This window comes from Monopterus albus, unplaced genomic scaffold (genome assembly GCF_001952655.1).
Source record: "Monopterus albus unplaced genomic scaffold, M_albus_1.0 scaffold184.1, whole genome shotgun sequence".
Taxonomy (NCBI): Eukaryota; Metazoa; Chordata; class Actinopteri; order Synbranchiformes; family Synbranchidae; genus Monopterus; species Monopterus albus.
The window spans coordinates 162,322-186,051 of record NW_018128064.1 but is presented as its reverse complement, the minus strand read 5'-3'; the positions used below and the strand labels follow the sequence as shown (position 1 = coordinate 186,051).

The window sequence follows — 23,730 nt, the reverse complement described above, 5'->3', positions numbered from 1 at the left end:
GAAACCTTAAAAGACATCTATAATGTAACATCAGCTGAATCTGCTGGTGAAATTCATTTATATGACTGAAAGCTCCAGCTGTTTCCGAGGTAAAAATGAACTTGGAACTCCCGATTATTCAAAGTGTATGCCATTAAAACCGTGAAAATCGTTCTTACATGTTTCTATTGTGTGAGGATTTCCCCATTGTGGGATTAATAATGTCTTATCTTATCTTTGCTTCAGAACTTTGCTTTAGTTATTAAAATGTTAACCATCTTTCATTCCCATCGATTTAATCTAAAATCCACCTTTCTGCTCTGCCGTTGAGTCAGCGCAATCGATAACCGATAAGTCGATGAAAAGTTGTAAGTACAAAATAGTTCAACACTGTCCCCCTCTATAACGTCGTTGTAGCCAAAGGCCACTGGTAATAAAAGCAACATGGATACCGAGTTGACTTTTGGTTCTCGTCGGTCTCCCGTGGTCTGTTTACACGGCTGTGTGGCGTCCAGTCAGCCGCTAGCTTCAGCTATAGGACTGGGTAAGGGTAAACAGTCGAGGTGGAGTTATTAGGTAGCCACCATATGGTAAACACACACTGTACAAATCTTTAATCGATAAAGGAAATTGAAGACTGTTTTTCATCATTTATTTTTTATTATGATCTTTTGTATTATTTATTTTCTATTATTTGAGCAAATTATCTGAGCATTCGTCTCTGGTTGTCCCGCGGGCAAGGTACAAAAAGTGGGTGATCATTCTTTTTCCGTATATGCCCCCAAGCTCTGGAATACCCTGCCTCCTGAGCTTCGATCTATAACTGAGTTAACGGTCTTTAAACCTAAATTAAAAGCACACTTATTCAGACTGGCGTTTGGCACTTAATTTATAGTGGCGCTATACAGGTGCCAGGCTTTCTAATTTTATATTCTGTAATCTTATTCTGTTTGTACTTTGAGACATTTTTATTGTATAGGAGTTTTATAGTTGCTTACAGACCTTGGTTTTAAATTTGTGTAATTTTAACTTGTCTAACTCTTTGTTATTTTATGTGTCTTGACTTGTTCTGCTTTTGTATGTTTTGTTGTGAAGCACTTTGAGCACCCTTGGGTGTTGTAAAGTGCTATATAAACAAATTAAATAATTTAACATTTATATACTTCCTTTTTGTAATAGGCTACCTACAATGTTTTTTGTTTTTGTAAATTTATGGTTCTATATGGCATAGAAACTTATTGAAATTACCTTCATAAAGGTTTCACAGCCGATGAGTTGTCTGATCGTTTCAGCATTACCTAATATTACAAATCACTCATTACTGGAAACCACTTACAATACAGTATGCTGTAATATTTTATACTTATGTAATGCAGTTAAAAGTGCGGTTTTATTTAAAAAGTCTCCACTACATCGCCAGTTAATATACTATGCAAGAGATGTCTGAGATTTGAGATACAAATAGAGGTTAATGGTTATTTAGTTTGTGCAGCTCACAAACTAAACATGGGATGTGAAACATTTGAAGTGGAGGCAGAAATTTCAGGTCAATATCTCAAAAACTGTAAGTAAAGCCAAATCTGTTTGCATATAGCAATACTACTTGCAGCAAGTAAGATGTAAGTAAGAAAGTAAGAAAAAATGATTGTTATATTTTGGGTGATGAAAAGTAGTGGCTCTCTTGAAGGTAAATAAAAGCATTTATATTTATAATACTGACTCCACATTTGGCATAAACATACCCTTCAGGCCATTGTGAGTCAATCACTGATGGATATATGTTTGTGTCCAAGATGTCCTGAAGCTTGGTGGTAATGCAGCAGATGCTGCAGTTGCTGTAGCAGCAGCACTGGCGGTAACAGAGCCGTGTAGCACCGGTGCTGGTGGGGATGCCTTCTGCTTGTTCTACAATGGAAACACTGGAGAGATCAGGGGAATTAATGGCAGGTGGAGACACTTCTCCCTTTGCTGTTGTTATTTTGTTAAAACAGAATGATTATCTGAGCCTCTCTCTCTCTGTGTCCTCAGTGGTCGTTCGCCCAGAGCTCTAACCCTGGACTTCCTAGAGGGCCTTGGTTACACTGCTGAAGCCCCTCCTTTACCTTTTGATGTATTGAATGTTACAGTACCAGGGGCTCCTGCATGCTGGTGTGATACTATACAGCTGTTTGGTAGTCACAAGGTTTGACTTTGTGTGCTTGTGTGTCTTTTTGTATAGAACTGTGTCCAATATAATCATTTACTTGACATAAACAACCTAACTGTAAACACTTTGACACACAACACCAACACACAAACACACTTCGAAGGGACTTGGACTCCTGACTCTGGTGTGTGTTATAAACAGAGGTGTTTAAGGTGAATCAAGGAGGTATAAACATTAAATCATTAAGCCTGGTGTTGGTCAAACATCAGTAATATAGCCATCTATGGTAGGGTTTCCACAGGCTCTTAAAAATATGAAGTGAAATTCATTTTGAGCCAGTGGCCATTTTCTTTCCAAGGGGAGACTGTTGAATATTTAATTTTTTGTCAACAATAGCAAACTATATTCATTCCAAAGCAGAACACACCAGAAAAGTAAATACAGCAACAACACTTTATCCCAAAATATCTCCTGAAGTGTCCTCTCACTTGCACAAATTGCCAACAATTAATTGAATGGATTTTTTTAGTGTCCACATATTTCTTGTCAAAACAATGACTCTCAGTTCCTGCTCAGTGAGGTTTCCTGTGAGGTAATTAGCATGTGCTTCCTCTGCCTTTTTCCCTAGCTGTCCTTGCAGGAGGTGCTGAGCAGGGCGGTGGAACTTGCAGAGGTGGGGTTTCCTGTTGCTGAGGTAACGGCTCACCACTGGGCAAAAGGGGTGGCCGCTCTGAGAGATGCAGGGAAAGAACTAGGTGGAGATCTGCTCATTGACAATGATGCACCCCAACATGGACAAGTATTCAGAAACCCTCCCCTGGCACAGAGCCTGAAGGTAAATCCTTGGACCATAATATGGAGAAATGAGAAGTACTTGGGATTTTTTTTCTAAAATCATGTTATTTAGACAAGAAACAAACAGAACCATGTAGAACCCCAGAGGAAACCTCGCGTTCATTCCATATTCTCCCAGAGGTTGCTTGCTTTTCTAAAGTTGACTTAACCGTCTGCAGTGCCTTTCAGAAGTATTCATACCCCTTGAATTTTACCACATTTTGTCACATTACAACCACAAACTTAAATGTATTTTACTGGGATTTTATGTGATAGACCAACACAAAGTATCGCATAATTGTGAAGTAGAAGGAAAATGATACGTGGTGTTCAAGATTTTTTTACAAATAAAAATCTTGTCAGGAACGGTGCATGAAGCTGCTGATAATAGCAAAGGTGAACTCAATTATAGAGCAAGACGAGGATAAGTGAAAAACTGTCTCTTTAATCAGAGCACGGACAACAAAACTATACTGAACACAAAACACACACTCAGCTCGAAAACACAGTCCAGGGTCAGAGCCAGTAAACTTACACAGACGAGGAATCCACAAACAAGAGGTCAGAGAGGGAAGTACGATAATCCATACACAGAAAGCAGTCCGAAGCAGGAGGGCAAGGAAGAACACAATGGTCAAAAAACAGTGTGGGGTCAAAACAGGAAATACAGGCACAAAGAAAAACGCTGGAAAGTCTGACATAGGTGAGAGAACAATCTGGCAGATTTCCGGTGGGGGGGGAAAGCTGCTTATATTGGGGTGAAAACAGGTGAAAACAATGAGTGCAGATTAAAGTAAAAAGTCAGAAACTAAGGTGAAACAAACAGGAAGTGATGTCAAAATAAAAGCACGAGAACGGAAGCTGATGGGACAGAATCATGATAAATCTGAAAAGTGTGGCGTGCATATGTATTCAGCCCCCTTTACTCTCATATCCCTAAATAAAATCTAGTGCAACCAACTGCCTTCAGAAGTCACCTAATTAGTACATAGATTCCACCTGTGTGTAATTCAATCTCAGTATAAATACAGCTATTCTGTGATGGCCTCAGAGGTTTGTTAGAGAACATTAGGGAACAAACAGCATCATGAAGACTAAGGAACACACCAGACAGATCAGGGATAAAGTTGTGGAGAAGTTTAAAGTAGGACTAGGTTATAAAAACATATCCCAAGCTTTGAACATCTCACGGAGCACTGTTCAATCCATCATCCAAAAATGGAAAGCGTATGGCACAACTGCAAACCTACCAAGACATGGCCGTCCACCTAAACTGACAGCCCAGACAAGGAGAGCATTAATCAGAGAAGCAACTAAGAGGCCCATGGTAACTCTGGAGGAGCTGCAGAGATCCACAGCTCAGGTGGGACAATCTGTCCACAGGACAACTATTAGTCGTGTACTCCACAAATATGGCTTTTATGGAAGAGTGGCAAGAAGAAAGCCATTGTTGAAAGAAAGCAATAAGAAGTCCCGTTTGCACTTTGCCACAAGCCATGTAGGGGACACAGCAAACATGTGGAAGAATGTGCTCTGGTCAGATGAGGCCAAAATTGAACTTTTTGGTCTGCATGCAAAACGCTATGTGTGGCGGAAACCTAACACTGCACATCAACCTGAACACACCATCCCCACCGTGAAACATGGTGGTGGCAGCATCATGCTGTGGGGATGCTTTTCTTCAGCAGGGACAGGGAAGCTGGTCAGAGTTGATGGAAACATGGATGGAGCTAAATACAGGGCAATCTTGGAAGAAAACCTGTTAGAAGCTGCAAAAGATTCGGGACTGGGGCGGAGGTTCACCTTCCAGCAGGACAACGACCCTAAACATCCAGCCAGAGCTACAATGGAATGGTTTAGATCAAAGCATATTCATGTGTTAGAATGGCCCAGTCAAAGTCCAGACCTAAATCCTATTGAGAATCTGTGGCAAGACTTGACAATTGCTGTTCACGGATGCTCTCCATCTAATCTGACTGAACTGGAGCTGCTTTGCAAAGAAGAATGGGCAAAAATTGCAGTCTCAAGATGTGCAAAGCTGGCAGAGACATACCCCAAAAGACTTGCAGCTGTAATTGCAGCGAAAGGTGCTTCCACAAAGTATTGACTCAAGGGGGCTGAATACGCCACACTTTTCAGATTTTTACTTGTAAAAAATCTTGAACACCACGTATCATTTTCCTTCTACTTCACAATTATGCAATACTTTGTGTTGGTCTATCACATAAAATCCCAATAAAATACATTTAAGCTTGTGTTTGTAATGTGACAAAATGTGAAAAAATTCAAGGGGTACAGTATGAATCATTTTGCAAGGCACTGTATATGTGAAGACCTTGGGTAAACTCAGGCACATGCTGGCTGAAAAGCCCTGATGCCTAAAATATTTTAAACTACTAAAAAAAAAAAAGGTTTTCCAAAATGTTTTCCACCACCTTTTGGCACTAGAATCCTACATGAATTCAAACTGACCACAATCACAATCAGCCATCTTTTAAGCCACATGGGGCGAGTGTTTGTTACATAAAATATACATTTTGGGTGGAGTATCCCTTTATGCAGTATGAAACAGGAAAAAAGTTCCCTTGAGAAAATTGAAGCTTGTATATGATTTATCACATCCTAATTGAGAATGCTCACATAACTGCAAACAGAACTATCACCTTCTTGTGTTAGATTTCTGATAATTTCCAAGCAACATCATGCAGCTGGGTTTACAAATGACCTAATAGAATTGAAACTATATTTACCTCAACCTGAATTTTCGAACTTAAAAAGACCGATAGTATAAAACGAATAGAAGACACTTCTGTACAAATGTGCTTTAGAAAATAATTTGAAACATAATTTACGTAGGTGTAGTGTCGTGGTACTATGACTCTATGTTAATTGGCACCCCAGTGCTCTACTTTCCCGTCCCATATGGGCAACTATGACTATATGTGTTGTGCATGGACCATGTTATATTTATAAAAGTGTGTTCATTCTGTAGTTTCCTGTCAGTAAGAACTGTGGCTCAGTGTGTGTTTGTCTGCTTGTATGTCACATTGAGCACTGACTGATGCTTTTCTATATTACTACATCATAACACTCAGTCTTTAGTAATGCAATAATGCAGGAAAATTTCAGGGTACACCCGTGACAACTTCCTGTACACACACAAACGTGCACACACTCGCGTTCCTGAGATGGCAGAAACAATAGCGTGACCTCAGCCTCACTGATGAATGGCTTCCATGACAGAATAATGGTCATTCCTCAGCGATGACGGTGTGCCCTTCCTTGTGGTGAAAAATCATAGTCTTATACACCCTCCTGTACATTTGATAACATTGACTGGGCTGTTAAATATGCACTGTAGTGAACATGTCACCTGCATAACTTTAAAACTCTGGACTCGTGGGGAATGACATCATGCTAACTATAATATTTTAAAAAAATATTTGAGTGCTTTTGCTGTGGATTTAAAACTGGATGGACAGGCAGGATCCAAAGAGGCAAACTATTAATTAGGTTGGTTCACTGAACATTTGATTGACTGATGTATCAACAGGAGCTAGGTGAGCATGGCAAACCAGCTTTCTACCAGGGCAGAGTGGCCCAGGCCATCATTGATGTCATCAATCAAAATGGAGGAGCAATGACCCTGGATGACCTCTGCAGCCATGACAGTGAGATCATTGCCCCCATAAGCACAGAGTACAAGGTAAAGTCAGGCCACATATGCTCACTGTGTATGTATTTTAATCAGAGTCAGCAAGAGGAAATGACTCTGATGTGTGTTCAGGGTGTGCGTCTGTGGGAGCCTCCGCCTAACAGTCAGGGACTGGCTGCTCTGCTGCTGCTCAACATCCTGGAACACTTCTCTCTCAAAGGTAACTGCTGGCACTCTGAAGCACCTCACCACTGAATCTGGGAAAGTAGGTGAACCAGATTTCACTTCAAGAAGTGAGTGTGTTAGTAGGCCTCCCAAAACAGTCCAGATAGTGCTAGTGTTATGTACTGAGGTTGAAAGATTTGTCTTCACCCCAACACAGTGGAAGTTCATGAATCACTGTTTGTGCTGTTTAAAACATTAAAAACTCAACAGCAGTGTGTCTGCAGTGAGTAAAGCAAGCACTGTTTCTGGAACAACAAGTGTACTTGTTCTCTGTTTTGAGCACTACAAATGACATTCCAAACCCTGAGCATATGAAAAGAAAACTCTACCAGGTGTGTAACAATTTTGAACTGAGACCAAAAACTATGATACAATAAAAAAAAATAAATAAGAAAAACCATGATACTAGAAACTGGCGACCTGTCCAGGGTGTACCCCGCCTCTCGCCCACAGCCGGCTGGGATTGGCTTCAGCCCCTCATGACCCCGTTTGGGACTAAGCGGTATAGAAAATGGAGGAATGGATGGATGATACTAGAAGACAGAACTGGAACCCTCATCACTCTGCCTACCCCCCAACAAACCCCAACCTGCTGTCTCCACAGCAGGTGCAGCCTGTTGATGTCCCACATCACTGATCGATTTGTCAGTACAGTTGACCTTTGCATAATGATTCAATTCAAAGCAGCTTTCTTGCTCAAAGACAAACTAGGGAAACCCTAGAATTCTGACTCAAGAGGACACTAAACAAAGTGCATCCCAGTGCCCCCTGTGACATCTGACTCACTCTGTGGATATAGACGACATGACTCAGATGTGAATCATGCGTGTCAGCACTGGCTCCACCTCTGATCAGACTGTCATCTCAAACTGGTCATGGCGAAAGCCAAACACTCCCTGTTGATAAAGACCGTATGGAGCTGCCTGAGCTCTTGGATGTAAAATTAACTCTGCACACAACATACCACACTGTTGATACATCAACCATGGTAAATGAAAGCATTGATTGGTCCACAAATTATCTTACATCAATAAATGTAGAGGGGAAAAAGTTCCCCAAGCTCAGCTTTCTTAGGTTTGAAAGAGGAGAAACCTGAGTTGCATTATTTATTCCATTTCCAGGTATTGGTTGTAATGCTGGGGTTCTAGCAGAACTACAGTTTTAAGTCAATGAACATTTATTTCTGCTATTGTGAACACTATTGTGACTGGGGCCCTTCAAATGACTTCTCCTTCAATGGGACGTGAAGTGATTTAATACACATTTAAGGCCGCAACAAGGGTCATTAACAATCAATATGGGATAAATAGCAGGTCACCAGAATGAGTAGGCAAAGAAAAAAAAAGAGCAACACACATCGACATTTCATCAACAAGAGTGGTCTAGCTATTTGAGAACTGATCTCTGGGAAGACCTCTGATAGACAACACAAGAATTGTAGCAAAACTCCACACAATGATTCTTGTAGTTTGCCACAAGAACAAAGTCAAATATCAGACATTCAGATCAGACGAGGGAATGTCTCTAAAAATCTTTTCACAAACTACATTACATCATGTCCATTAAATGAAGCGAAATCATTATACAGTTTTCATGTCATTGATTTATTATCATCTATACCTGTATGTTGATTTGTTTTTTTCTGTTTATGTATTGTAAGGCACTGTATGTACGTATACATCCTGTACATGTTTGAATGGATGGTGTAATTTGATTTGCACTAATTTATCACAGCACCGAAAATTCTAATGCATGTGTGTGTAGCTTTAGGCTATAACAGCGCCGACTACATCCATGTTTTGGTGGAGGCTGTGCGTCTGGCACAAACTGATGCTTTCTGTTACCTGAGCGATCCACACCATGTGACCCTCCCTCTAGAAACCTTACTGGACAAGAGCTACAGCCACCAGCGAGCACAACGCATCAGCATGGACAGGTATGCGTTTCTGTGTGCCAGTGTGTACCATGTGCTCTGTTGACTTTTGATAGCGCAGTAGACTTTTACTTCCCCCTCATCCTTAACGTCAACCATTAATTAACTCCTCCCTCGTTTACTGCATGTGTCTGTGTGGACATTTCTGCAGTAATGTGTATTTACTGACCAGTACTGTGGACTTTGAACTTCAGGACTTTTATCAGTCACAAGACAAATAGGCAAATAGACTATAAAAATATAGAACATCATAATGATCTACTGATGTGCACAGAAAAACAGACATTTTATGTGGTTCAAAATAATCCTGCTGCTGTGTTAATAATTTTAATTTAACTGCATTACTACATTACTGCATTAGGCAACACACACGTAGCTCACCATTGATGATCGAATTAAACTGACTGTATATCAGAATGCAATGTCTCATTAGCACAAACAGTTGGAAAATTGTTGTCGTATAAACGTGTCTTCACAGTCATGATATTTATAATAAGCCAGGTAATAGAGAAATCAAGCGAAAGCAGAATATTACAGATTGTGTTTACTTACACTGCAATAACCTGGTTACTTATAAAATTTTACATGCAGCTTTTTTAGAATCTATAGTGGGATATGGTTTAATATTGACATGATGCTGCAAGCTGAAGAGTGTTTTTGGACTGACGGGACTGAGTGGACAGGCTCAATTTGACACACAGTTGTATAGATTATAAACAGTAGCAGTTCTACACTGTACTGTATGTTCACTGTATACTGTAAGAGGCTGTGCTTCCTACAGGTGACTTTTGTGGGGCCTTGTTCATGTAATAGGACCTTTATTTTCCTATTGATGAATATTTAACAACTGTTAAACTCTTAAAATATAAGTCAGTCACCACTGAGAAAAAGTCTGTATTAAGTTTTGTGCCTCATTTCTAGACTATCAACAATTCTTTAAAACCAGTTTTGTGTTGCACAAACATCAGTAACACTGTTGCTATGGCAACTCTGCTGTGTACATGTATTGGACTGTGAGAAATCACGCATTAGTTTACGAGTAAAGTCTTCAAGGTTGTTCTTGCAACACCCAATATGGTATTTTAAACAAAGCGAGGAGGATTTTAAGCATTTAGGAGAAAAACGTGACACAGGGCCTCAGGGTTTTTTTTTCACCATTAATAACTGTTGTCTTAAATATTTGTCTTTTGTGTGTCTATATGTAGGGCCATGGAGGGAGTGAAGCCTGGCCTGATGACAGGAAGTGACACGGTCTATTTCTGTGTGATTGACAGCCAGGGGAATGCCTGCTCGTTTGTCAACAGCAACTACATGGGCTTTGGTAGCGGGCTGGTCCCTAAAGGTTGTGGATTCTCACTACAGGTCAGAGGGATCAGAAAGAGTATAAGTTTGTGTGCCATTCACTGTGGTGTATTTCTACCAATTACCATGTATTGCATGTATTATTATTTGTTTAGCTACATTACTCTACATATACATTTCCTTTTTTTCTCCAAGTATAGCTGCCTGGAACCCAAATACACAAAAAGAACACAGATCCCTTTAAAAATATTCAAATCTATAGTGATAATCACTCAAAATATTGTTGTAGAACATTTCAGTGTTTTACTGTAGTTTTATTATTCAAAAAAAAATTAGAAATAAAGCTATAATACAGTGATTATGACAGTAAATCACCAAAAACACTATTCATTCATTCATCTTCTATGCCGATCAGTCCCAAACGGGGTCGTGGGCCCTAAAACACTAGTAATTGTTAATTTTAAAAGCATCTTTCAAGTAAAAAATTGTCATGGTCGATATTGTAGACATAAATCAGATAATGTGTCAAAATCACACATTAGCAACTTCAACTGTTTTTCTCTGCTTGTCTCAACATGATGTGTATATTTAAAAAGGGTCTGTTACTATAAATTAAATAGGCTAATTATATTCACAGGTGAACTGATGGACTCCAGAAGTTCAAAGTTCAGTGTGATGCCGAAGTACAGTACAGACGTTGTTTCCGACATGAGCAGCATAAGTGTGGAAATATTTCATGCCAACTGGAGTGGAAACTGCCTGACATCAATTTTCATATTTTATTATGCATATATTTCCCATGTTTATGTTGCTGTACCTTACAAGAATAGGACTGAATGGTGTTTGTGTTTTGTGAGTGTTTATGGAAATATTTTTGGCAATGATAAACCAAGTCTACGAAGACATATAGTATGTTCACATTACTTTCATAGAGCTTATCCAGTGAAGTAGAATTTCCAGATAGTTTCTCAAGAAAGACATTAAAACAAAAAAGCATTTGACTAAATGAAAAGGCTGAATCATGGTATGTATTACTACAATGTATAATTCTTTTTCCCCCCCACAGAACCGCGGTGCCAATTTTTCTCTGCGTCGTAACCATGTTAACTGTGTTGCTGGGGGGAAGCGGCCGTATCACACCATAATACCTGCACTCCTCACCGACTCTGCACCCGAATCACAAAAACCACAACTCTTGGCTGCACTTGGGGTGATGGGGGCTTTTATGCAACCACAAGGACACGTTCAAGTATGCAGTAATCAAGAACAGACTGATGTGGAGTATGATAAAGGATCAGATAAAATGCCCCAAACATTGTTCATTTCTTAGTCTATTGTACCCCTCCATGTTAGATTTGTTCAATGTAAATAGAACTGATCTTTTTACTGGTTATTTTATTATAAAACTAAATCAGGAATGGGAGAAATGCTTCATACTAATTACTGTATCATTTATTTTTTCACATTAGTAGTACTTGCATTGATTTTCTGTCAGAATAGTTGCAAATTAACTTGAATGTGACCCAATAGTTCTGGTTCAGCCTCATATGTGAGTCAATAACTGATGTTGCTCTTGTGTTTAGGTCTTGTTGAACATGTTGGAGTTTGGGATGAATCCTCAACAAGCTCTGGATGCACCAAGAGTCTACGTACACTATGACCAAAGAAGTATGTACAGTATCATCCCAACACACACCCACAGCTGCCTATAGCAGAACATCAGGTTCTGATAAATGACGGTGTTATAAATGTGTAAATGTGTGTTTAGTCAAAGTACTGGTATACTTCCTGTTACATAAGTCATGCAGACATTCATTTCAATATAATACACTGTACAGTATATATGATATGAAATATGAAACAGTTTAGCTTTGTATCAGTGCTATTATGAATATATTAAACAGCCACAACATTTCAGAATAATCAGAATGTTTTAATCTCAATAAATGAAATTTGCTTTCTATGTAAAAGAGTGCTTTAAAACATGATAAAACGCCATTAACTCTCCCCTGATATAAAAAGTTATACAATACGATATTATGTCACAGCCAAGCAAACATATGATATAATCTGAACACCGCCCTAACAAATAAAGATGTATGCAGCTACACAGCTAAGCCTTTTATGGCCATAATACACACGTTTTGGCTTTCACTAATGGTCTTTTTAAATGTACTGTTAACAAGTTAAAATCAAAGTCATATTCTGATTGGTTTGTGTGTCTGTGTAGGTGATGAGTGGTTGGTTAATCTGGAAGAGGGGGTCGGTCAGGAGGTAGCTGACGAGCTACGACAACGGGGCCACAAAGTCAACGGGCCAGTCACAGGTGCTTAATTTACACAATTACTGTTTTAATGGCGGCGGCACAGCGGCACGGTGGATAACACCGTCGCCTCACAGCAAGATGATTGCGGGTTATATTCAAATTAACACAATTGTGGCTGTGCTCATTTACATCATCAGTGTTGGCAAATATGCTGCTAAATTGAAAAATTGCAGCGCCACAATATTTTGCACATCTGACGGTGATTTGCAAAAGGTTTAGTACATATCACCCACAGTATTTTATAATAGGCAGGTGTTACATGTAGCCTACTCAAAAGTTAATGTGTTACATTAATTGTTTTATAGTAATGGCTTTGAACTAGTGAGACATTGGCCAAAACAAATCGGTGGAATTAGACTGCAGTTCCCATAAACCCTGGTGCTTCCTACTGCAAGCAGGATGCTTCTATTTGTTCCTCTTCAATACCATTTGGCTTTTATGAAGTGCATGAGCATGTTGTGTGAGTGAACCTGCAATCAGCTGTTGGGTATTTTTGTAAAAATGTACCTCTTTGCAACCTGTCAGTCCAGCACAGTGTGTGGTTGTTTGTTTTTTCCAGAGAGCAATTTCTCTTTGCGTAACAAACCAGATAACTACTCAAGCCACACAATGCCATATGCAAAAGAGGTTTAGCCAGTGTTCTTGGCCACTTCTTTAATTTTATGTCAAAATTAACTTTAATGGTGTATCAATGTTGTAGGGCTACATGCAGCACATTTAAATGGAAATTATTTTAGATTGCTCAATTTCTGCTATTCTTGCTGAACATTTTATTAATAATATTTATAGGTCTCAACTATGGGAAGATGAAAATTAAAATGAATTTGTTCTTATTTTCTTCAATACATTTGCTATACAGGATTTTATAGTAAACTGCACCAGTGAAGTTTTGTGAAGCTGGATTTATATAAATGCTAAGTCTGCATGGGATGTAATTTTTAACACTAATTGTTTTATGTTTTGATAATCATAAAAAAAAAAACTAATTTAAGGAACCAGATGCTGAACTGTGTGAATCATATAAAAGTAAAACTTGACATCTGTGTTGGAGTACTGAGGGCATCATCTCATGATCTTAGCATGTTAGTGAGATTACTGTGCACACTGCCACATAAGAGATGGCACAGTTTAAAGGGCACACTGAATTTCTCATATCAGCTTTAATTCAAACACACAGGCCACCAGAGGTCTCAGTTTGGGCGGGGACAGATCATCACTGTAGGGGATTGGTGGGACCCATCTGCAAGTCAAGTTGAACATTCAACCAGGGTGCTGTGGGCGGGATCAGACCCCAGAGCTGATGGGTGTGCTCAGGGATACTAGACACCCTCCCTTCATCTCTGTCGATCACAAAGCTTTCTGATGGTAGATTCCTACATGTGAAATGTGGTGCAGAAAAAATGTCAGTATTAACTGCAGCTTGTGTTCCTTTTTGATTTCACACTACATATGTAAGCTAGTGTGCTATTTAGTTTGTCATATCTAGAACAAATAAGAAAACAAATCTTTGTGCAAGATTTCAAAGCAAACTTACCATTATGCAACTTTATCTTTTGATTGACATAACTATCTGTTTCAGTCTGTTTATTTGCTTGCTGCTGATCTGTTGCTTTTAGAAGTGGTGAAATATCTTTTTATACAGTCATGGCCAAAAATTCCTTGGATTTCTGTCAGATAACGCACCACTTCTCCCAGATAAATCTTCCAATCAGAAATTCCTTGGTGTTCTCATGTTTATTTCTTTTGCTTGCATTGGAACAACACAAAAAAGCCAAATCTGATCCATTCCACACAGAACTCTATAAATGGACTGGACAGAATTATTGACACCTTTTCATAATAATCAGAAATAGTTGTATTTCAACCACGTGATGATCCTTTAATTTGTAATGAAACTCACCTGAATCAGTCAACAGGTGCTGGCAATATAGAAATCAACCAGTTAAAGCTGACTTAACCCTTGTGTCACATGTACCACAGTGAGCAAGAAAGGAGATCAAAGAATTGTCTGAGGATTTGACAACCACAATAGTGGAAAAGCATGGACAGTCTCCAAAGTCTCCAGCGATCTTGCTGTTCCTGTGTCCACTGTGCACAACATCACCAAGAAGTTTACAGCCCATGGCGCTGTAGCTAATCTCCCTGGACGTGGACGAAAGAGAAAAATAGATAGATTGCAACAAAGGATTGTTTGAATGGTGGAAATCTGAAGACTACCAGTTCATTCTAGGGTGCAATGTAGGGCCCAGGCTCAGAAATCTTTCAAAGGTATTCATGTCCACAAATGTCAGGGCGACAGGTTTGTAGTCATTCAGTCCCCTGATGGATGGTTTCTTGGAAACTGAGATGATGGTGGACCGTTTGAAGCAGGAGGAGACTTCACACAGCTCAAATGATTAGCTGAGTATCTGTCTGAGGCCCGTGACACATAAAGCCAAAAGTCAGCTGTCGGTGAGTGTCTGTTGCCCTTGTTTTTGGGGTGTCCGCCACTCCACTAGCAATAGTCATACCCTGTTGGCAGCTTTTTGGCCAATTTTGCATGTTGAATCAGTGGTCGGCCTTGTCATCGAGAGAGACAATTCTGATCAGCGGTTAAGTTTCTTCCACAACCAAAAGACCGAGGGCAGGAAACAACAGTGTCTTTTGCAACTTCTTAGACATATTCTCGATCAGAAGCAGTTACAAACAGCAGCTGTGTTGAATGAGAGCTGCTTTGTTTACAGTCTGTATTTCTGCTGTCTAGCTGTTCTTTCCCTTTCTGAATGGCAAAGACAGATAACACCACCTGCTGGTAGCGGCTTTTCTCATGCAGGCTCAGAACATGCGTGCTAGTTGGCTATAGTCTGTGTGGTGTGTTCAAATGCCACTTTTTTTGATCCAAATGGCCCAGACAAAGGATATGTAACATGACAACAGTTGGCCTACATGACTGCGAGCTCTTTCATGTTGGCTTGGTGTGTCCCTGCCCTTAAAATAGGAGTTAGGTGGACAGCACAGACCTTCAGACAGGAGGGAGTCACACTGTCTGAGCCTAGTGCCTTCTAGACCTTTTGTTTCTCAAAGAGACCACGTACATCCTTTTCATGGGGGGATGGGCAGCTTCTGGTGGTGTTTCTGAAATGGGTGAGTGGTGTGAAGTGCTGCTTCTCAAACCTGTAGTAAAACACATTAAGGTCATCTGCCAGGTGATGGGTCTCCACAGCATGGCGGGATGGTTTCCTGTAGCCAGTGATGTTCTGCAGGCCTCTCCACAGTGAAGCAGGGGCATCATCTGAAAACTAGTTTTTCAATTTTTCAGTGTAGCTCCTTTTAGCTACCCTGATCTCTCTAGTCAGTGTGATTCTGGCCTGGTTGTACAAAATCATTTCCCCAGTTTTGTGGTCCTCCTTGGCATGATGCTGCTGCTTGGGTTTTACTATGAACCAGGGCTTGTTGTTGAATGTGCAGAAGGTCTTGGTTGGCACACACATGATGTCAGTGTCCGCAAGATGCAATCTCAAGGATGCTTCAATCTGTATAGTCAAAGCAAGTCTACAGTTCTTACTTTGCCTCCTCAGCCCATCTCTTTGTTGTTTTTAACCACAGGCTTTGCCTGCCTGTAGGTTGGAATGAGATGCACCATGTAGTGATCAGAGAGTCTCAAGGCTGTGCAGGGGACAGAGCGATAGGCATCCTTTATTACTGTGTAGCAGTGGCCCAGTGTGTTTTTGTCCCTGTGGGACAACTGGTGTGTTGTCTGTATTTGTCCAGTTTATGGATGAGGTTTGCTCTGTTCAAGTCACAACAAATAAATGTCAGCTGTGCACAAAGGATATTTCAGATTTATTTCTTTCACCCCTTATCTGATCATCTTCCCAGGACTGAGAATATTACGAGGTTGAATTGGGTCCAGATTAGTTTTAGAGATAATTGATCAGTTGAACTACCAAGCTTTTTGGGTGCAACCTTGCAAAATTGGACCCTGTAGGACTCTTGAGGCATGATATTAATGGCATCTATTTTATAGCAGGTTTCCATGCAACCTGGGGGAAGTGAGTATTTTGTTTGTGAGTCACCGTTTTCCTGTTGTGAATTTTTAGCAGTTTGGGAACACCCTGCTGCTCCTTAACACGGATAGGATAAATACAGATGGACAGACAGGATAAATTAGACTACAGTATATGCAGTGATTTGAGTTGTGTGAAAAAAATATGAGTGAATTGGTAAACAGCTTGTAAATCACTTGTACCCTGGAGCAGGAGCCTCAGACATGTTTTTACTTTTTGGCACAAATCTCGAAGTAGAAACATGGTGTTGGACTTTGTTTCAACGATGATCCCATTATAGCTCCAAACCCACCCTGGTACAACCTTCTACTCCTATAAAGAGCCATGTGGTCTGTTGCCCAGACACACTCTGCTTTACATAATCTGCCTTAATCAACAGATCATTAGTGGTCAGTTCCATCTTAAAGCACACTTTATATGGATGTGCTGCATACCAGCTGGATTATAAAGCAGCAAACAACATTCTGGGAAACCCAAATATGACATCACTTTTAGGAGTCATGCTGTGCCTTATCCTAGACCTGCTGACCTATTGTATCATTCTGAGCTAGAGAACTTAGAGCACCCATGACACATTTTTAGGGGATTCTGGAAACGTCTATTTTGATTTACTGGACCTTATAAAACAGTTTTTTTGTTTTTTTTTTAATGAAAAACATACAAGCCTACTTTTACCATTGTTACAGTGTTTTCAATTGTATAATGCATGAAACAATTGTGTAGGGAGTTAAATGAATTATTTTGGGCAAGTATCCCTTCATACCCCACTAGGTACTGTACACTACAAAATGCTTCATCAGCAAGTAACTGAGAAGTTGACAATTTGGAGCTTTAGGTTTTATTTTTCACCATAAAGTTTTAATCAATTAGTAAGTCAAAGTTTGTAGCTATATACGTATATACGTATACTGTATATAGCTGCATCTATACAGATTAGACAAGATTAGACAGATTTATACAAGTTAAAAAATTACAAAAAATTACATTACATTTTTGTTATCATTTTTGTTGTAAATTAGCCAAGCAATTAACCATTTAATTCATTCAGCCCTTGTTTCAGTTTTAGGCTTTTGGTTAAACAAAAGCATTTTGTTTCCTTGGGAACTTAAGAACTTTTCTGTGACAATTTACAGACTAAATGTTGCTAAATCCATAATGTACATATGTTTAGTTGCAGCCCTATTACTGACATTGAGCTGAATATACATAAAATACTATCCACTAGTTATGCATTTAAACATGTCAACCTATTGTTGTGGCTTTAATTCTGAGGGAAATCAACTCGGTGCTGCATGAGGCCCTGGCGGCTAAGAGCCTTGGGAAACACATTCATGCACACACACACTTTTGTGGGATTTTCCATATTTCTGGCTGAGCGTTGTGCAGGCGGTCAGCCCCCTTCCTGTGAGTGTGTTTCCAGGCACACGTTGTGTCATGCAGAACTCCCTCATTAAGAATTTGTTCAACACTTAGACACAGACACACACACACTCATACACATCCAGCAGGCTCTCGTTGTCACTTGTTCGTATTTCCTGGCTCCACAGCTGCTCTGGCTCTTTCCTGCCTTCTGTCTTTTTCTGCTCTCCTCGGTCCATTCCAGTTCTCGCCTTTCCTCCCTGTGGTTGTGTGTGTGTTTGGGTGAGCAATGTGTTGTTCGGTGGGTTTCGCCAGGTCTCTGGGTCTGGCCCTGCTGCCTCTGGCCCTCTGCTGTATCCTGGCCAACCTGCTGCTGCTGTTTCCTATGGGAGAAACCACCTACATCCAAAACAACCAGTTGGCCAGCTACATCTTGTATTTTGGTGGACTAGGAGGTGGAGGACTGCTGGTGAGCAAAAAATAGCATGTGTACAAATGATCCTTTACTTTAGTTAGACGGTGAAACCCTTTATTTAGATATAATCATGTTATATTTATAGATTTCTTTTTGTAAGTTTCATTGTAATACCTGTTTTTTCATCTTCAGATTATCCTGGTATGTTTTCACTTAGTGACAGTTTGAAATTTCTGTCATTTCCCTATATTAAGCTGCTGTAAATGACAATTCTTGTAGTTTTTTCAAAATAAAAGTGAGTGATTAAGTTCCATGAACTAATGAACCATATTTAATATGAAATATTTTGATTTTGTATTAATATCAGACTGGAGCTACAGTAAATAGGAGCCTCTTATTTTGAAGCTGATTAGTTTTTAAACATGGGACATTAGAAATTAAGTCCTCTACTAAGAGCCTGTTTCAAATAATGGCTTGGATTTTACTCCAGCTGAGGTAAATGAAGGCCATGTTGGTAGGTGTTTGGGTTTGTTATTTGAAGAAAGTGGTTGATGTGGTCGAACAGCATTAGGAGCTAGTGGGACTTAATTCTGGAGATTTTCATACATGAGTTTATCTTTGTTTATATTAAATTCTTGTTTGTTTGAGATCATTTTTGCCTTATTTTTTCATCTTTGAGTTTTCCTTTCTTTATGGAACTAACAGGAAACTAAAGAATCAAAGAACAAACCAAACCCCTCTGGGAGAAATCTATCTTTAGCTCCCTCTATTCTTCTCCCTCACTCTTCCTCCCTCCCTTTTCCCTTCTCACTGTGAACTTTCCTCTTTCCACTTTGTAAGCGTCTTTCTTTCTGCCTCTGCTAGAAGATAGTGCTTAAGGGGGCATCCAGGATGTGTATGTAATGATGGCTGTGATCTTTATGTGTGTGTGTGTAAAACCTTGGGAACTTCCTTTCCTCTGTTTGCATGTGATTTCAAGTTCCTGATTGCTGGGAGAAAGACAACAGCAAAGGAAAGAGGAGGAGATGAAAAAGGGGGTCAGCGAATAAAAAAAGTAGAACTGAATCTAACAGATAGATGGTTATCATTTCTCTCTGCCCTGTACAACTACACAAGTACACAGTGTCTCAGCTGCTGCTAGAGTACAGACTGTGTGCTCTTTATGTAGCCAGTGTTTGACTTCCCATCACTGCTTGTATTCAATCATAAATACTATACAGCTCTAGCCAAGTATAAATTGACTCAGTATGTCACACTAGTGACAGTTTTTATATCAACAAAGCTGACAATATAACATTATGTACATTAAATATTGGTTTAATTAAGTAGACTGAACAACAGTCTTCAGCTGATGTGCAGCATTTAGAATTGTTTCAGGCACTTCTTTGTTAATGTGTGTCAAGTCTTATATCGGAGCTTTTAGAAACACTACTTTCCCAATCATATTTATGACTGTTGTTGACATGTACACTTTAAAAATAGTAATTACAGTAACTCTGACATGAATGAAGTATTACTGCTCACTACTGACTGTTGTTTAGGGAGTAGTTATTGAGTGGAATTTGAAGGATGTTGGCATACTAACAAGCAACATGTGACATGCTGTATTAGCATATGTTTATATTTTTCTAGACACAACTGAGCTTAAGTAGAGCAAAGGCAAGGTGTTTTTCAGTTTGAATCTAGCCAATATTTGTTTTTAGTGTGTAATGACAGTATGGCCTCAGCTATTGTCAGTATACGTAGATGTCTACTTCCTAGATGATGCTGTTGAGAGCTGGGGCAAAATGGCAATGATATGGGTGGTGGTATTACTGTGGCAGCACTTCTTAGAAATGCTTCTAGTAACTACTGGTAAAGAGAAGTGGGGTCAAGGTTTAGCAATCTTTGCTTGTAACAAAATATGACAAGACAGCAAGCCTCCTTTTTATGGACACAAAGAAAAGAATAAATGCTATTGTAATGATATTGTTGGACTTTTCTGTGCTCCCAGATGTTGGTTCCAGCTGTGGTCTTCATCACTCTGGGGAAATGCAACTGCTGCTGGAATGACAGCTTAATGGTATGAGACTAAGCAAAGTATACAGAATACTTGGAATCTACTATAGCTACACTATGCTAAGCTAAATTTGTACCAAAAACAGTTTTTAAGCCACTAATATGGTAGAGATATCCCAACTTGTGTTTATACTGGATTAGTACTTTGCTATCTGACACAACAATTGCTTATATTTAAGAAAATCCTCATTTCCCAAGCATTTGCTCTATAGCTGAGATATTTTATGGTATGGTCATACATTTTTGATGTACTATTTTGCTGCATTTTACTCAGTACTTGGAGAATAATATTATACAGCTGTAATTAAGGCTGCAAACACTGTGTCCCTATTAGGTGGCATACAAATGCTAATCCAGCTACTTCCACAAGGGTCTCATTGTTAGATAACGCTTGACAAAGTAAGCTTGGCTCATGCCATGCAAGCCACATGCACAGCTGCGTGTGTGCATGCATGTGTTGTGAGTGTATGTGTGTCTGCAGCAGCTGTCTCCATTTTGCATCTGTGAAATGGAGAAATCAAACAGCGTACAAACAAACGGACACAGCGGCTTCTAAACATACATGTTCTTCTCTACACCCACTATGTGTGTTTGTGTTCCTTGCCAGATGTGCGGGTCTGTACTGGCAGCCATAATCGGCCTGGTGGGGTCTGGCTACTGTTTTCTCATATCAGGGTTAGCCTTGTTTCAAGGCCCCCAGTGCTTCAACAATAGATGGTCATACCCCTTTGAAGGCCAGGGGGGCAGGTGAGGAGACATTCCATCATGGTGTGTGGGGTGCCAGAATTCCTAGTAGCTTGTAATAATGTACAATTATAGAGAGCCAAAGTCATGTCATCACATCCGGTTAGCTTGTTCCACTAGCATGAGTGACTATGCTATGCATTTTTAGCATTTTTTTCATTGTAAGACAAGCCACCAGCCACTACAACACTCACTAACGAAAGCAGAAACCTTTATGGTTTTAAAAAATTTTTAGCATCAAAAAAACCTATACTCTCTCATTTTCATATATTGGTACTTTGCTGTGTATTACTGTCCACTAATATGTATTTCAGAAGCATCTAGCTCTATTCCTTAGCACTCTGTAGCACACAAGTTCAGCAAAGAACTGAAACTTCTTGTCTGTTCAACCTTCCTCTAACTATGATTCACTCTCCTCACTGATGTGTTTCAGGTATTTGTTGCAGCCAGAGACATGGTCACAGTGTCTTCAGCCGGTTCATATCATAGAGTGGAATGTGACTCTGCTGTGTATTCTGCTGGGCTCAGCTGTACTGGAGTTTATCATCTGTCTCTTACAGCTGGGGAACGGTTTAATCAATGCTGTCTGCCGACCATGCTGCTACAAGCAGGAGTACAGTCTTAATGCTTAGTCAGACACACACCTGTATGTAGACTCACCTGCACAGACAGACTGTATATCCAGGTGCACACATAAAAATTCACACAAGTAACAGTGCTATGGGTATGTGTATGAGAACTGTGCATACACTTAACACTTGCACTATCATGAACATTGACAGCCATGTCAACTACATTCATTTACAGTCTTTATATATGCTAGGGTGGTAAAGGTGGTGAAAGGAGGCTCAGCAGACCAAGATGTACACTTAAAAAGAAAGCACTAGAGCATCCTTAAGTGTAAAAATACTATTAAATGTAAGGCAGAGTAGATTGCTCTGAAGTAATGCAGTTGTCACACAACAGTGTGCTAAACATCTTCACAAAGACACCATATTGTACTATTATATATGTTTTACTGTATTTTTTAAAATGTAGAAGAAGAAAAAAGTGTTTATGCCCTACTGACAAGCTCAGTAAACCTGTGAAATCCAAGATTCTTAATATCAAGGTCACTCACTTTATCATTATTTTATGCTGTCTACTCTTTATACTTCCATAAACCCTATAAACAACTACATTACCAGTGTTTTCAAATGAAAATAAGATTTTTGCAGCAACATACTGGGAGTGGAAAGAGATTCTGAGGACATTTCACTGCCATTGTTGATGGTGTTCTTATGGGCTGAAGAACATTATAAAAACATTTTTTTTTAAAGGTGCCATCTTGTCTGACAGTATTATCAAGAAGCACACCAACACGTCCTTTATGTTCAGTATTACTTTTGTGGCTCCAGAACTTGTACATTGTGTTGGATCACATATGAATCACATGCAAAATGTTGTTTTTTTTTGTACATTTGTTTTAATTTTCAGAGTATTTTGCATTTTATGTTTTTTAGATGTTAGTTTAGTGTTGAGACATTTTATATATATATTTTAGTGACATTTTTATAATGTACATTTTTTGTGCTACCTTGAATAAAAAAACAATTCCATTTTACATATTCAGTGCTTGATTACTTTAGAGTTGATCTTACAGAAAGAAGAATTAAAAAAAAAAGACAGTCATTATAGTTGCACCCAAAATGCTTGGTAGTTCAAAAGACAGATATGCATGTATGATTGTATGTGTGTATTCATGTTTCCACCTGCTGCTCCTCCAAACTATTACTCTAAATTAATTATTTATCTGCAGTCATTACTTTTGGACCCACTCACTCTTAAAGAGGACAAAAATCACTGACACAAATTCAATATTGGCCTATGTGTAATGGGTCAAAATGTCAGCTTGTGTATGTGTGTGTGCAGCCTGCTTGGTGTGTTTAAATGAATTCCTGGACAAGAGTTTGGTGCTGGAGTTTCCAGAGTTGCCTGTTAGGACCATATCATATCAGGACACAACTGAATGTGGCCTCTGACCCCGGGAGCCGAGCGCAGTATGAGCCATTTTTCAGAAAATGTCAAAATCTTACAAGTGGATACAATTTCTCTTTTATCCATAGTTTACTGTGAATAAAACTGATCTACAAATGTTAACATATTGATAAACCAGTCTTGACAGTAAAATAAATTTTCATGAACTGACATATGAGGTAGGTGGAAGAAATTTATAAATTAAAGAAATTTTGACACCTCAATGCATTTTTCAGCTAACCAGCTGCACTGATAGACTATCTGCTAAAAAGAACTATGCATTAATGGTTTGCACAAATCATTAAGGCAGCTTGAATCAGATTTCTTTGCTTTTTTTTTATATTGCAACAGAAAAATGCATGTTAACACAACAGGGCAGGAGATGGAAGATAGGACAATAGGTACAGGACATTACAAAAGAAACAGAGGGTTTTACATTTAGTTTGTGCATGTAAGTGTGTGAAGTGTGGGTGCCTTCAATTTATGCAGTCTACAAAGCAAAACTCTGCTCTTGTGCAATTCTAACCTGCTGATCAAACAGCCTCTGATAGGTTGGATCAAACCTTGACTGATGGTCAGTGACCCCTCTGCCCTGTCTCGGCAATTCCTAATTTTCAGTCAGCTGAGTGAGTATAAAGAGACAAAGGGTGTCAAGTCTCAGAGACAGACAAACGACTCAACAGACTACAACA

At 39.4% G+C, this 23,730-nt stretch overlaps 2 protein-coding genes across 4 annotated transcripts; both read left to right on the top strand.

Annotated features, from left to right (window-relative positions):
• The first annotated feature begins 353 nt into the window (after positions 1-353).
• Positions 354-14,165, top strand: LOC109969871 (putative gamma-glutamyltransferase YwrD). 3 transcript variants are annotated; one of them, XM_020617062.1, is made up of 12 exons: positions 354-523; positions 1,773-1,926; positions 2,008-2,161; positions 2,754-2,960; positions 6,513-6,665; positions 6,747-6,834; positions 8,718-8,775; positions 9,978-10,134; positions 11,141-11,323; positions 11,658-11,742; positions 12,305-12,400; positions 13,578-14,165. In XM_020617062.1, exons 1-12 carry the CDS (start codon positions 424-426, stop codon positions 13,721-13,723), a joined length of 1,581 nt encoding a protein of 526 aa, XP_020472718.1. In that variant the 5' UTR covers positions 354-423; the 3' UTR covers positions 13,724-14,165. The 3 variants fall into 3 exon arrangements, with proteins under 3 accessions (XP_020472718.1, XP_020472717.1, XP_020472719.1); XM_020617061.1 differs by having other exon boundaries at positions 8,604-8,775; XM_020617063.1 differs by lacking the exon at positions 11,141-11,323 and having other exon boundaries at positions 8,604-8,775.
• A 3,373-nt stretch (positions 14,166-17,538) lies between these two features.
• Positions 17,539-22,532, top strand: tm4sf18 (transmembrane 4 L six family member 18). The gene is made up of 4 exons (XM_020617065.1): positions 17,539-18,274; positions 20,214-20,282; positions 20,886-21,025; positions 21,456-22,532. Exons 1-4 carry the CDS (start codon positions 18,095-18,097, stop codon positions 21,652-21,654), a joined length of 588 nt encoding a protein of 195 aa, XP_020472721.1. The 5' UTR covers positions 17,539-18,094; the 3' UTR covers positions 21,655-22,532.
• The last annotated feature ends 1,198 nt before the right edge of the window (positions 22,533-23,730 follow it).